This window comes from Molothrus aeneus, chromosome 3, assembly GCF_037042795.1.
Source record: "Molothrus aeneus isolate 106 chromosome 3, BPBGC_Maene_1.0, whole genome shotgun sequence".
Lineage (NCBI taxonomy): Eukaryota > Metazoa > Chordata > Aves > Passeriformes > Icteridae > Molothrus > Molothrus aeneus.
The window spans coordinates 87495375-87508679 of NC_089648.1; the positions used below are offsets into that span (position 1 = coordinate 87495375).

Genomic DNA, 13305 nt, shown 5'->3' on the forward strand with positions numbered 1-13305 from the left:
TTACAGTCAGTTAAATCCCAAACCTTAGTGTTTCTTCAAGACCAGGGCAAAGAAATGTACTGCACTTCCCCCCTATTCTTTTTAATGCACAATTCAAAGTTTTTCTAGTAAGTATTTTAGTCATAACTTGGACTATATAAACTGCTAGAAATCATATTGCATTCACTTCTTTTTCATGCTCAGTCCTTAGGTCTTTCAGTTTCCTAAATGCAGAGTTCTGAAAGATGGAAGAAGAGAGGATGAAACTTAACAAGCTGAGCATCATCATTGACTCATCACAACCTAAACTGAAAAAGAGATCTAAATTTTATTTATAGCTTGGAAGCAGAATGGGAGTTTTTGTACTGAATTTTCTATTCTATCATAGTAGAAGGCAACTTGTGAGCTATAGTTTTGTAAGTTTTCAATGTGGATTTTTGGGAGGAGAGTGTGGGAGAAGAGAACACTGTTTTTCTACACACTGTTTTTCTACATAATCAGGATGTGAATGTGAATGTGAGCTTTCAGCTTTGTTGATTGAACAGGGTTGTGTTCTGCACCACTGAGCTATTTTGCTACGCATATGAGTTTCCGTTTGGAAACATTGCTTGACACTAAGCATTGATCAAAATTGGAATTGGGGAACCAGCACTGCAATCTCTTAAGCATGTGAACAGTCCTACTCCTGGAAATATCAGAAACTATACTCCTATATTGAACACAAAAAAAGCCGATAATCCAATAATTGATTATTTTAAGTAACTAACAATCTAAAAAACCTTCAGTTCTTGTGCTGCAAGGGAAACTTTAATGATCCAATAATATTCAAACAAGAGTAGGTACATTTTCTATAGTTTAGTCAGAATGTGTCCTGTATAATATTTAACTTAATTAATTCACTGCTTTAGGTTAAAAGGAAGCTAAAGAAAGAAATAAGCAGGCAGAAAGACAAAAACAGCCAAGTATGTGATGCGGTTATATGATAATGGATTATAGAACTGGCTTCAAGGATGTTATACAGTATTTCTGAAAACTTTCAAGCTTTATCTGCCTAAAGTTGAAATACTCAAATGACAAAATGATAAATGGTTAAGCAATGACTTCCTTTCAAGAATCAGCAGAGTAACAGGACTAGGCAATTTATTTTAGGATATGAAAACTCTTATTTTGTTTTTTGTTTTAAAGAAAGAACCATACAAATATATTTGATAGATTCCAGAAGTCTGAAGGCATCTGAATTTTGCACTCACTTGATAACTATGTGTAAAGCAGTTACATATCTAGTATGCCAGAAATTAATGTAGTCTGCAACAATCTGTAATAATGCATGTAGCCTGAAATAATTCACCTCTTCTAATTGGTTTTTGCTTAAGTTAAAAAATATTTTGCTTAAAAGAAATGAAAATGGTCACTGTTACTGACTGGAGAAGAAACTGTCTAAACCTTTCAATCATAGCTGCTGATTGCAATACACAGTCAAGGGAGTCAAAATGCTCCCATCCCAAAGAGATGATGACCAGAGCAGAAGCTCTCTGAAAGAGTTTAGCAACTCAGCCAGTAATTTTGGTCATGCTGATTCTGTGCATGTATTTATACAAAAGCTGTCAGATGCTTCCATATATGCAGCAGTGCTTGCTGAATCAGGGATGGAATTAATAAATTTAATGTGGTAGCTTTTATCATGAACACATACACAGTGGTATACAGGTACAAAAGATGACACTTATTAGGATGAAGATAGAAAATAAAATAGCTGTGTAGTGAAAGTTTGCAGGTCTGGAACATTAAATAGCAATCCCACGGGCAAACTGAGAAGGAGCTCTTCTTAGTAAAAGGAGCTTTTCTCAGTAAAAAACAAGCAACACATGGAAAGAAGCCTTTTCGGGAACATAGTAAGCAGTATGTCATCACTGCTCTAACTAAAGCTGTGTCATTTCTAACCTTCACTTCATATTAAAACAAATACATTTAGAAATACTGACAACCTTCCAGCTTTTTTTTTTTTCCAAAGAGTCTGAGTATGTGTGGATGCTGTGGGGGAAGTATTATCACAAATTCCATCTGGAGTGTAGACTAGAAGAAGATGCAGAGAACAGGACCTGAAAACCACCCACAGAACATAATACATCAGACAAATGTTGACTAGTTGCTAGTGCTACAAATAAAAAAATAATGGTTTGGATATTCTGCTAGATCGACAAAAATAGGTGATTAAGTGTAACAGAGAAGACAAGTCTGTCTCTAGGTGGAAGGCTAGCATGTTCTGTCTTAAGCCTCTTGGAATTTTTACTCCACTTTCGTTTTTTCCAGTCCATTTAAGCTTTGATGCCCTCTTTACCTTCCTGCAAAATTTTATACTTCTGTTTCACTCATCTCTCTTATGGAAAAAGGGCTGGACTAAGGTATCTTCTTCCTTATCTTATATTCTAAATGAGGAAAAGGGGCAGGGACGGAAGGCGCAACTTATTCCATCATGGCAGTAGAGCAATTTAAGAAATCATATTGGAGGTGAGTTTTGGTTCATATCCATCACATGACCCTCACCAGAAGCACAATGACAACACAGTGTGCTTATTCCAGCATAAAATGGATTTAAAAAGCAAAAAAGCTGTGTAGGAAACCCTTTTGTACAACATAGTCCACTGACATATGTGCTTGAGTCTATTTTCTTAAGTAATTTCTTGTCTAATTTCTTAAGTAATTTCTAGGTGAAATACTGCATAATATTTTTTCTCATGACTGATAACAATCAAAATATGCTATTTTTCTCACATTTGACTGTATATGGCTAAGTGAGGTTATGCACCAAGTTTTAGTTTTAGCTAGGTTTTTTGCTTGTTTTCCTTAAATTTTATCCATTAAAGATCTTTTTATGATTAAGTAGAGATAATTCCATATATTTCTGATTTATTAAAAAGACAAGCCAGAAATTCACTCTTACTTCTGCCACTTTATCTGGTACAACGTTTCCTTCATATGGGCATCCCAAGGCACAGGACACATACCTGTAACAAAAAGAACACACAATATTTTGGTTTATATATATTTATATAAATGTATATATGTATGTATGTATTCATCCATGTTACATTAAAAATAGATTAAATATCATTTCGAACACATAAACCAATCAACATAAAGATTTGAATGAAAAGTTAAAATTACATCAGATGACAAAAAAAGGTTTATCAATTTTCCTTTCAGATCACAAAACAGCAATGCAAATCTTTATTTATGCTCAGTATATGTTATGAGTTTTAAAGGACTGGCAAGGTGGCCAAGTTTACAGTGTTGTAGGAGACTTGGTTTTTCTTGGTATTTCCATCTGAAGTTACAAGAGTCAGCTCAAACTTGGCCTTGCCTTGCCCTCACAAGGTATTCAGAGAAAGATATCACTTTATTCCTTGTAATACTATCCATATCATAGCAACCATGGACACAGACTACTTCTGACAGCCCCACCATCTCATCAGAACTGTAATGAGGACATAAGTCATCAGGACTGTGGTGAATGAGGAACCTTTCATGCTCCCTCTCTACTGGCATTTCTGTCACAGTGCCCCAGAAGAATTATAGCTCCATTGCAAGCTGTAATTTAGGCATGCCTTGGGACAAGAAGAAACTGAGAAGCCAAACTGTGTCCCTCAGCAGCTATTGGCTCCACAAAGAACAAAAACTGAAAGCCACAACCAAACTTCCGTTGTTCAGCCTTAATGCTCTATTAGCATAGAATTCAGTTTAAATTCCTCTTTTTAGTGACAATTAAGACCCATGAAATTCTAATTAAACTTCTAATTGTTTATCTTAAATTGATCAGGAATATGATTAAACTAACCAGAAACATCCAGTCAAAATCAAAAGTGTGACTGTAAAAGGATTTACAAGAGGGGCCTGCAGAGCCCCAGTCCCAGTGGGAGGTTGCTCAACTGCTTAATAGGAGAACAAGAGCTTTCATCGATCTCCCATCATTCCCTTTCGCTCAACACTGAAGGATATAATGTAAAATTATACACTGTATAATGCAAAAGGGATTGAACAGATGCCAGTTTGGATGTAGTCAAGGTCTGTGGGGTAAAGGATGTATTGTTTCTTTGCAGTTGAAGGAGAAACTGATTGATGGAATGTGAAATCAGGATCAGTAACAGGCAAAAACAAATTGTGGAAAAAATGTCCATATTTTAATACATAGAGCATATTCCATCCCTTATATGAAGGCATGTTACTAGAAGTAAGAGCAAGAATGAAGCCAACCTTAAATCTAGAAAGAGCTTGATTAGCTCTGACAAAGAAATGGAAATGAATTTTGTTTCCACAAAAGTGGTTGGGTCCATTACATCCTGCTCATAATTTTAATCCAGATGCCTACTAGGCATGATTTCAATTATCTATATGTCATTATGAAAACCAGGTTTTGGAAACTTGGCCACTGAATTCATTAACTACCAGTCCCAATTTAGATGTCACTGTTTAAATTCCAAAATTCTGAATTTTCATATCTACATTAAAGATAATGTAGCTACTGTTAACACTTAAACACTGTCCTGATTTTCAGTGACACATAACTGAAAAGCAATTCAGGATAATTTCCTTAATTTTTTTATGCATACAGTTTTTCAAATGAAATTAAGTGTGAAGAATTTCAGACCCAAAGGATTGCTTTTTACATAATACTACGGTGCCTAGAGCTAGTGACTGCATACATCTACTGAAATTGTTTTCAATATCAGCCACAGCACTTTTTATGAAGTGATTAAGAACAGTACTAAATTCTAAGTAAATGCAGAACATATAGTATGTATGTGCACATGTTCTCTTTACTTACATATCATTACAGGTTCCTAATGGCTGCATATGTCAGATCAAGAAGACATGCATTTGGTAGTGATAATGTGGCATGAACAACATCTGGGATGGAGTAGGGCAAACAAAAGTAAAAGCAGGCCAAAAGGTATCTCGAGAACAACAGAATACTCCCTGTGGTTCACACCAGAGAGCAGAAACTTGCCTGAGCTCACATAATTCAGCTGGGCCTGCTGGGGTATGAAAGTATGTGGTGACCTGAGGAATCTGCCTGCTACAATACACAAATCTGTTTGAGATTATGAACTCTCTGCATACTTACACCATTGCAACCAGACTGACATTTTAAACAAGGAAAATATGGTTGATATAATCTATCTGGGCATCAGATATTCAATATTAAACTGGAGAAAATAGGGATTACTGAAAGAATTTGACAGGAAAAGAATTTTCTACCAGATAGACAACAAAGTCCTGTGAAGAATGAAAAAAACAAATTTTCAGTAGAGTTCATCAAGAATGAGCTTGGCAGAATTTTATCTAATATTTTCACTTAATGAGTTGGAATAAAAAGTAGAGATGTGGTGATAACATTAAATTTGAAAGCTAAATACTTAAAATGCAGCTGTAAAAGAGCAAAGCGCACTCCAGACATACCTCAGGATAAGCATTTTTAATAGAGGATATAAAATAGCAGACAGAATCACAAAATACGCTGAACTCGAAGAGACTCACAAGGATCATTGAGTCCAGCTCCTGGACTCTGCACAGGACAATCCCCAGGAGTCACACCCAGTGCCTGAGAGCATTGTAGAAATGCTTCTCAAACTCTGTCAGGCTATGATGTGACCACTGCCCTGGGGAGCTGTTCCAGTGCCCAACCACCCTCTGGGTGAAGAACCTTTTTCTAATATCCAACCTACACCTCCTCTGGCACAGCTTCAGGCCATTCCCTCGGGTCCTGCCATGGATCACCACAGACAATAGATCAGTGTCTGGGCCTCCTCTTGCCCTCATGAAGAAGTTGTAACTGCAGTGAGTCTCCCCTCAGTCTCCACCAGGCTGAACAGAACAAGTGACCTCAGCTGCTCCTCATACAGCTTCCCCCTCCAGGCCCTTTGCCATCTTTGTTTCCCTTCTTTGAATGCTCACAAATATCTTTCTTGTATTGTGGCACCCAAAACCGCACACAGTATTCCAACTGAGGCCACCCCTGGGCAGAGCAGAGAGGGACAATCCCCTCCCTTGCCTGGCTGTCGATGCTGGCAGGGCCTGATGTCCTCAGGACAGGGTTGGCCCCTCTGGTTGTCAGGGCACTGCTGACAAATATTCAACTTGTCATTGACCAGGACTCCCAGGTCCCTTTCTGGGGCACTAGTTCCGGCATCTCATTCTGTCTGTCTGTACATCCAGGCTTGCCTCATCCGAGGTGCAGAATGTGGCACATTCCCTTCATATGGTTGGTGATTGCCCAGCCCCCTAATTTGTCATTGTCTCTCTGCATGGCCTCCCTGCTTTTGAGGGAGTTGACAGCTCCTCACAGTTCTGTATCATTTGCAAGCTTGCTTAGTATCCCTTCCAGTCCTGTGTCCAAGTCATTTATGAAAATGTTGAAGAACACAGGGCCTAAGAGGAAGCCCTGTGGAATTAGTTTTGAAAAGATCTCACTGTATTCTTATAGGAAATGAAATACAATTTGAGTCAGTTGCAGAAAACTCCATGCAAGCTGGAACACAGGCAGGCAAGCACTGAGTACTGCTAGTGGGGTACAGAGTGCCTAGCACGTCTGGGTGAAAGAGCAAAAATAATCATGTGTCCAGTCTGAGTATTTGCCAGGAAATCTAGAATTAAGGCAGTGCTGTGTGGGATGTTTTGTAATTGCATTTGTGTGTTTCCTAACCATTAAGTGGATGTGTGAGGAAATATGTTTCAATACAAAGGTAGATCTGTTATCTACACATAAATTTGGCTGTTACATTTTTCTTTTATTTTTGGGTATGAAAGAATCCAAAGGGCATTAAAATCACAAGAGAATACAACCAAATCAAAGCCCCAAGACCTCCACCCACATAATCCAACACGGGAAACAACTTTGAAGGACATTCTGCAGAACTGCTTGGAAAGAAGAAAATTACCAAAACAGAGCCACAGAGAGCAGCAGAAGACATAAGTTAAAGGAACAGTTGGTCAACTGCAGCAAACACTACTGACAAATCAAGAAGAATGAGGAGAGACTACTGTTTCCGAGATCTTGTCATCAGGGAGTTTGGTGAGAGTTGTTGCAGTTGCAAGCAAGGAACAGAAGCCAAAGTGTAGGAGTTATAGGAGGGAATCACAGAAGAGGGTCTCTAGACAGTAATTATAAACAGCGCCTTCAATGAGCTTAGGAATGAAGGAGAGATAGGCGATGAGATATGATATGAAGGACCAAGGAGGGTCAAAGGTGCAATTTTTAAGAGGCAAATGCTTGCTTATATTGCAAGTGGAAAAGAGCCAGAGGACAGTGAGAGGTTAAGAAAGAGAATAAGGGAGGGAAGAAATAAGAGGAAGAACAGAACATGGGGTCACTGGGGCAAGTGGAAGGGGTACAGATGGAAAGTAGACAAGAAACTTCTGCTGCTCTGACAGTGGAGGAGAAAGGAATGAAGGAAGAGGATATAGTTATCTATTTTTCTTAGGAGAAAAAGAAAGATCCTATGTGAAGAAAAGCAGCAGAGGAAAGAGAAGAGTTTGAGCAATAAATTACAGAGGCAACTGGGATTTAATTTGTGAATTCAATTAAGTTGGAGAATACAGCTGTTTTCTAAAAAGATAGCAGGACTGAAACTAAAAAATATACCATAATGAAAGAGACTGTTCCGGTGTCAGAATATTCACCAGAGACACTCCACAGTATGAGAGCAGAAGCAAATATCTAAGAGTTCACAAAGCAGAATCTGCAATGGAAGTGTTTAATTCTAAGTATGTGCTTAAATCTTTGCTGAATCAAGGCCAGGCATAGCTTAACTAAGTCTTCAGCACACGAAAAAAGAAAAGAGACCATGAAGCCAGAGATGGAAAGAAGGACTTGCACGTGAACACATTGATACACGATGCTTTAGCAACACACAAGTATGTGCTGGTTTGCTCACTCAGATTTTGAGAAATCAGAATCCTTGCCTTTAAGAAAAAGTGTTAAAAAGAAGTTTTCTACTTGTTTCACCTGGCAGAGTTTACCCAGTCTCTCATCTGTCTGCAGATTTCACTGCAGATCAGTATCATTCAGTCTTCTACTAAATTGTTTCCTATGCATATAAAACAAAAACAAAATTAAAAAAAAACACACAACAACTTGACTGTGTAATATTTTGCTCAAAAATGCTGAACAGCCTCTGGGGATAGGGAGGGAGAAGGAAGAGGAAGAGAGTTTTCAATTTCTTCCAGTATGCAAAAACCAAATTTCAACGTTCCACAAATGGTATAGACAGCACAAGGTCCCCATGATCAAGGTCTCTAGGACTGGCGATAACCACATCAGCCCTGTGTCTGTGAAGTGAAGGATATAAAACCACAGACAGGGTAAAGGAGCAAACATTTCTTAACCAAAGTGTGTTAAAGGGAAAATGAATCCAAGCAAAAACTGAACTCCATGTTGTAATCAGCCCTTTGTCAACTTGTTTCAGCAGGAGTCCCAGAGCCAGATCCACAGCTGCTACCACAGCTGGAAGCATGAAGCCTCCTGAGAAGCCAGTTGCAGACTCAGATGCTGCTGTTTCCTGTTTATTATTATAGTGTAAGTTTGCATATAATTTACCATGTTCACTGCAGATGTATTTATTTTTATTGGATGTTTGTGCTAAAATGTACATGCCTATCATTTGGTGAATTCATAATATTAAGGTTGATCTATTCTGTCTCTTTCCAAAGAAAACCATTTATTAAAAACAGGGAGTCTTTACTGTAGGGAGAGAAAAAACACAAAGAAGTAAAGAAAGAGAAAAAGGAGATTCCTCCAGAAATAGAATCTCCAAGCCAAGTCCAAAATGTGTAAATAAGGCCAGGATCTTTTTTTCACATTTGATTTTTAAAACAACCAAAAAACTCCCCAAACAACCTTTCATTCCCCCCTCCCCCCCCCAAAAAAAAGAAAAAAAGAAACAATCTCTCCATGTATTCAGTGCCCAGTTAAAAGTAATATGTATGCTTTCACTGTGAATACTACAGAAAAAATATTTGTTAGCATTTTTAAATGCCAAAATGCCAAAAAACCACTATTAAATTGTGAACTATGATAAAATGCTGAACTACGTTCTACAAAATAGTTACTTCTCTAAAAAGTAACCAAGCTGTTACAATAATGAAGGGCCACTAAACCATTTAACTTTCAGTAACTCTCTCTAGTTACCTATGGAGCTGTCAGTAACATACTGTCAAGCACACCACATTGTTACCTTATAATTTCATACTAACATTTCATATCTTATTTATGCTACTCTTTTGGAAGACATGGGGATCATTCTTACTTCCCACAGAGATCCCTCTTTTTTTTCTTTTTTTCTGCTTTTTTTTTTTTTAAAGCAGCTTTTCTGGCCTGTTATTAATATTTTTTCTCTGTAGGTACAAAACAATGTCTAAAAGTTGGTAGAAATTTATTCCTCAGGAAAACCTTCACATAGTGCAATCATCCAGTATGATAGAGATAGTACAATGGCTCCAAGATCCTTTTCTTAACCTGTTCCCAGTACAGAGAAATTCACTACATCCCTTATTCCAGCAATCTCGGGCTCCTTAAACCTCTCCAGGGCACTGATTCCAGCTGGCTTAATACTGCGTAACCCTGTGGATTTTTTTACCATTCACATACAAAATTGTGTTCCTTCCAAGTCTATTAAATGCTCATCTACATTTTGTTGTTTCCATAACCCCAACTATAGGCTCACTTATAGTGACATGAAGGTGTTACACTGGTTTTACTATCTAGAAAAGTGATAATAGTATAAGTCAAAATATTCTCAAAATAATTGTGAGTATGCTAAACTACACAGTGTAGTCTTTAAAATGGGCAATTTAAAGCAATGTGAAGAAACATGTATTTGAGCCCTAAGTATTCCGGAATACCAGAAAATATGAGTTGTGAGTTTCTGTCTGTATTTGTAAGACACACACAGCTTCGAACTGTGTGATTTGTGCAAACTGAATTGCTGAGTTCCTCTTATGGTATTTCTAATCACATCTAAAAGATTTGCTACTGTAAGGCCATCCAAATATCTCAAGTTACTTAGGATGGACTGTAATAAAAGAAGACAAAAAGAACGTTGTTGAACTGAATTGTAAATATGTGATTATTTTGATAAACAGGAGTTTTCGATAATCAGGATGTGTCTTTATAAACAAAAGAGACTTCACTATTAGTTTCTAAAACCACTTGTTGCAAGTACATTAAAACAAAAAGAATTTTTCTTCCACGTCTTTCTTTTCCAAAAGATATCCTGATATCATTAGCACAAGACAAAGATAACTAAAATAAATTCTTTAAGTCTTGATTATATTTTGTTTAATATATATTAGCATCAAAATGAACCAATAATTATTTCCTATAATCAACAAAGAATTAAGTATGTTGCAACCTGTAAGCATCATTATAGCATAGTATAAAAGGTGGTAATAATAAAAATATTTTAAAAAATACACAGCATAGTTGGTTTGCTATCTATTTCTCAAGGAAAAAAATATTGCTATATTTCAAGTATATCAACCAGTATTTGAATTCTGTACAAACACAGATGTAAGCCAAATAGTGATACAGTTCAAAGTGCTTTTATGTACTGCGAACTGCATCATACAACTTTCTCTTAAAAGGCATAGGACATAAACAAAGGAATTACATAGAGCAGTTCAGAATTAATGTGTGATTGCATGTGCTTTAATTTATGAAGCAGCAGCTTTGTAAGGAAATGCCTCTAGAGGTATTCTACAGCAATCATTTGCGTCTGTTTTTTTAACGCTGAATCTCTAAACATTTGTATACACATTCACATTTGAACAAATGGCCTTAAAAGGACTGTTCACACGAACATTTTTCAGGTCTGGGACATAAATGCAGCTTTTAGTTGCTGACCATGGAGACGTACTTTTCAGTAAAGGAAAAAATTACAACCTTTAGGCTTATATCCCTGGTTCATTTTTTGTTAGGAATAAGGAAGTCCTATATACTATTGAATGTTTCAGAATGAGATAGTCTGATTTTATGTCATGGTCAGGACCCAAAGCACCATTTTTAGAAAAGAAAGAAAAATACCAGTCCTTACTTCCTTTACTGTTCTATCGTACTAATTGCAATTCATTCCTGTGTCTTTTTAAATTTTGGAATACTTAACTTAGAAGAATCTTGCTTAATGGAATACATTAACTTGGAAGAAACCACCTTATTCAGAATTTACTTAACATTTTCTTCATACATACATTCATGATACACAAGGACAATCCAAGTGACTACTTCCAATTACCATTCCCCACAATTTTTTATCAATACTGGCTGTTAAGACTTAATTTTTAATCTCTGAAGTTGTGATATTTTTAATAGGACCTGAATCATGCATTGCAAGCCACAAATTTAAAACCAGCACAAATTTTGTGTCACTTTACATGTAAAAGACACACAGTAGTAATTAGCTGACCACACAGTTCATAACTGATTTGGCTGAGTGTCTTCACAGAGTGTGTCCCAGATGTTATTGTAAAGTTTTTATGCATGTATTAAAAAACTCCCAAACTAAGTCAAAACCCCAAACAAAAACCAACAGAACCCCACCCCTTTATGATGCTAATAAATGGCCCAACTTCTAAGACCATATGCAACATTTCAATTCTTCATAAACATTTGAACTGATTTAGTAAACATTTAGAAAACTGTGGACTGTGCTACAGATTTTAAATGTGACAGCTGACAACATAAATTTTCTGGATGATGATGGAGTCAATGTTAGTGCAGCTGTAGTAACAGTAAGACATGCAAAAGCTGAAAGTTTAGTTTCAACTGTTTGAGTACATTTTTCATAAGATTCATGTATTGCCAATGATTTATGCCCACTACATAAATTGTAAATTGCCAGTAAAAATGGGAAATACAATTTTAACCCCTTAAAATTATTTTTGGTAGTATTTTTTCAACTGCTCAAGTAAGGAGTTAGGGCAAGGCACTAAATTATCCATTTCCTGCAAATAAATAACACTTTAAACAATAATAGTGCTTTAGAAAGGAAACAACCTCTGTATTGAAATGAACACAAACACAGTTTATGCATATTGTTATTTTTATTACTTTAATAATTGTGTGCAAAATATTTAGCCTACAAAATTTATATTAGAATTTCAAATGTGTAGTCCTGGGAGCTTGCTTGAGGAAAGGCTGCAGGTTTTGGTGATGGTTCTTTAAATCAGCCAATGTCTAAAAGGTCCATTAAAAACTAAGTCCACAGAGTAAAAATCTTTCTCTGATAGTCAACAGCTTCATTTTGTGATACCTTGCAGCACAAAGCCTATTATTTCATTTCTTCTATTTCTTGTAATTTTTCAAATTCTTGTATTTACACAAATTACAAGATCCTAATCCTTTGGCTATGCAGAAATAGAATGAGATTCATTTGTTCTTATTCTTGATATCAGAGATAATCATCCACAGCCTAGCCTTAGATGGCCACCTGCCATCCTATGGCAGGTACTTTTAAAAAGTACATACAGTAAACCATAGCAAGAAGGTTGCCTAATTCCCTCTAGTAACTACTAGAAAATTTAGGATGGCAAGATCAGGCTTGTTGTGTGGTCATGCTCAGATGTGTCTCATGTTACAATAGTGAAAAACAATATATAATTATTGTCAGTAAATAATATTTACACAACAAAAACCCTGAAACTAATCTTCTTCAATTGAGGAACAACCAGTCCAACCATGAGTATCTATTCAAAATACTGAATATCAAAAAAAACTTCCCACAAACCCTTGATTGTCTCAGCATTTTAAAAAAATTTCATGGAATCAGGATACCAAAATGCTGTTTATTGTATCTGTCACTAAAAGCTGCTTCCTTAGCAACAGCTAAAGATGGGATCAAAAATCACAGACGTTAATAGTTACTTCTTTTTTGATTGTTTTATTTCCAAGAAAAAATCACCTGGATTGCACTGAATATTTCTGTGAAATCTCAGTTTAACTTTTACTTCCTGAATATATTTTTAATTTTTTTCATTTGGGAAGAAAAACCCAGAGTTTTATCTCACTAAATGCAATTAAAAACTCCAGAAGTCTTTCAAATGTACTGCAATATTTGGGAACTAATGGACTACTTTCTCTCAAGTACTAATGAATTCCCTATAGTAGTGCAGGCTTTTCTACCAGAGAAAATCATAGTGTAATTTTCTAGAATTAAGTCTGAAATGTCAGACTACTTCCATAACCTCCCTCTTCATGTGCATCTGAAATGTTGTAAATGCATTAACTTCCTGGATGTGGTACTCAAAACTGATGCTTCTTCTTTAAGGGCATTTTTT

General features: G+C 36.3%; 1 protein-coding gene across 2 annotated transcripts in view; it reads right to left on the bottom strand.

The window, feature by feature from the left end:
- HMGCLL1 (3-hydroxy-3-methylglutaryl-CoA lyase like 1) overlaps positions 1 to 13305 on the bottom strand; it is a 76587-nt gene that overhangs the window by 31594 nt on the left and 31688 nt on the right. For both annotated transcript variants that reach the window (XM_066547317.1, XM_066547318.1), the window contains exon 6: positions 2921 to 2984. In XM_066547317.1, coding sequence (XP_066403414.1) covers positions 2921 to 2984 — 64 coding nt within the window. The remainder of the gene's footprint in view (positions 1 to 2920; positions 2985 to 13305) is intronic.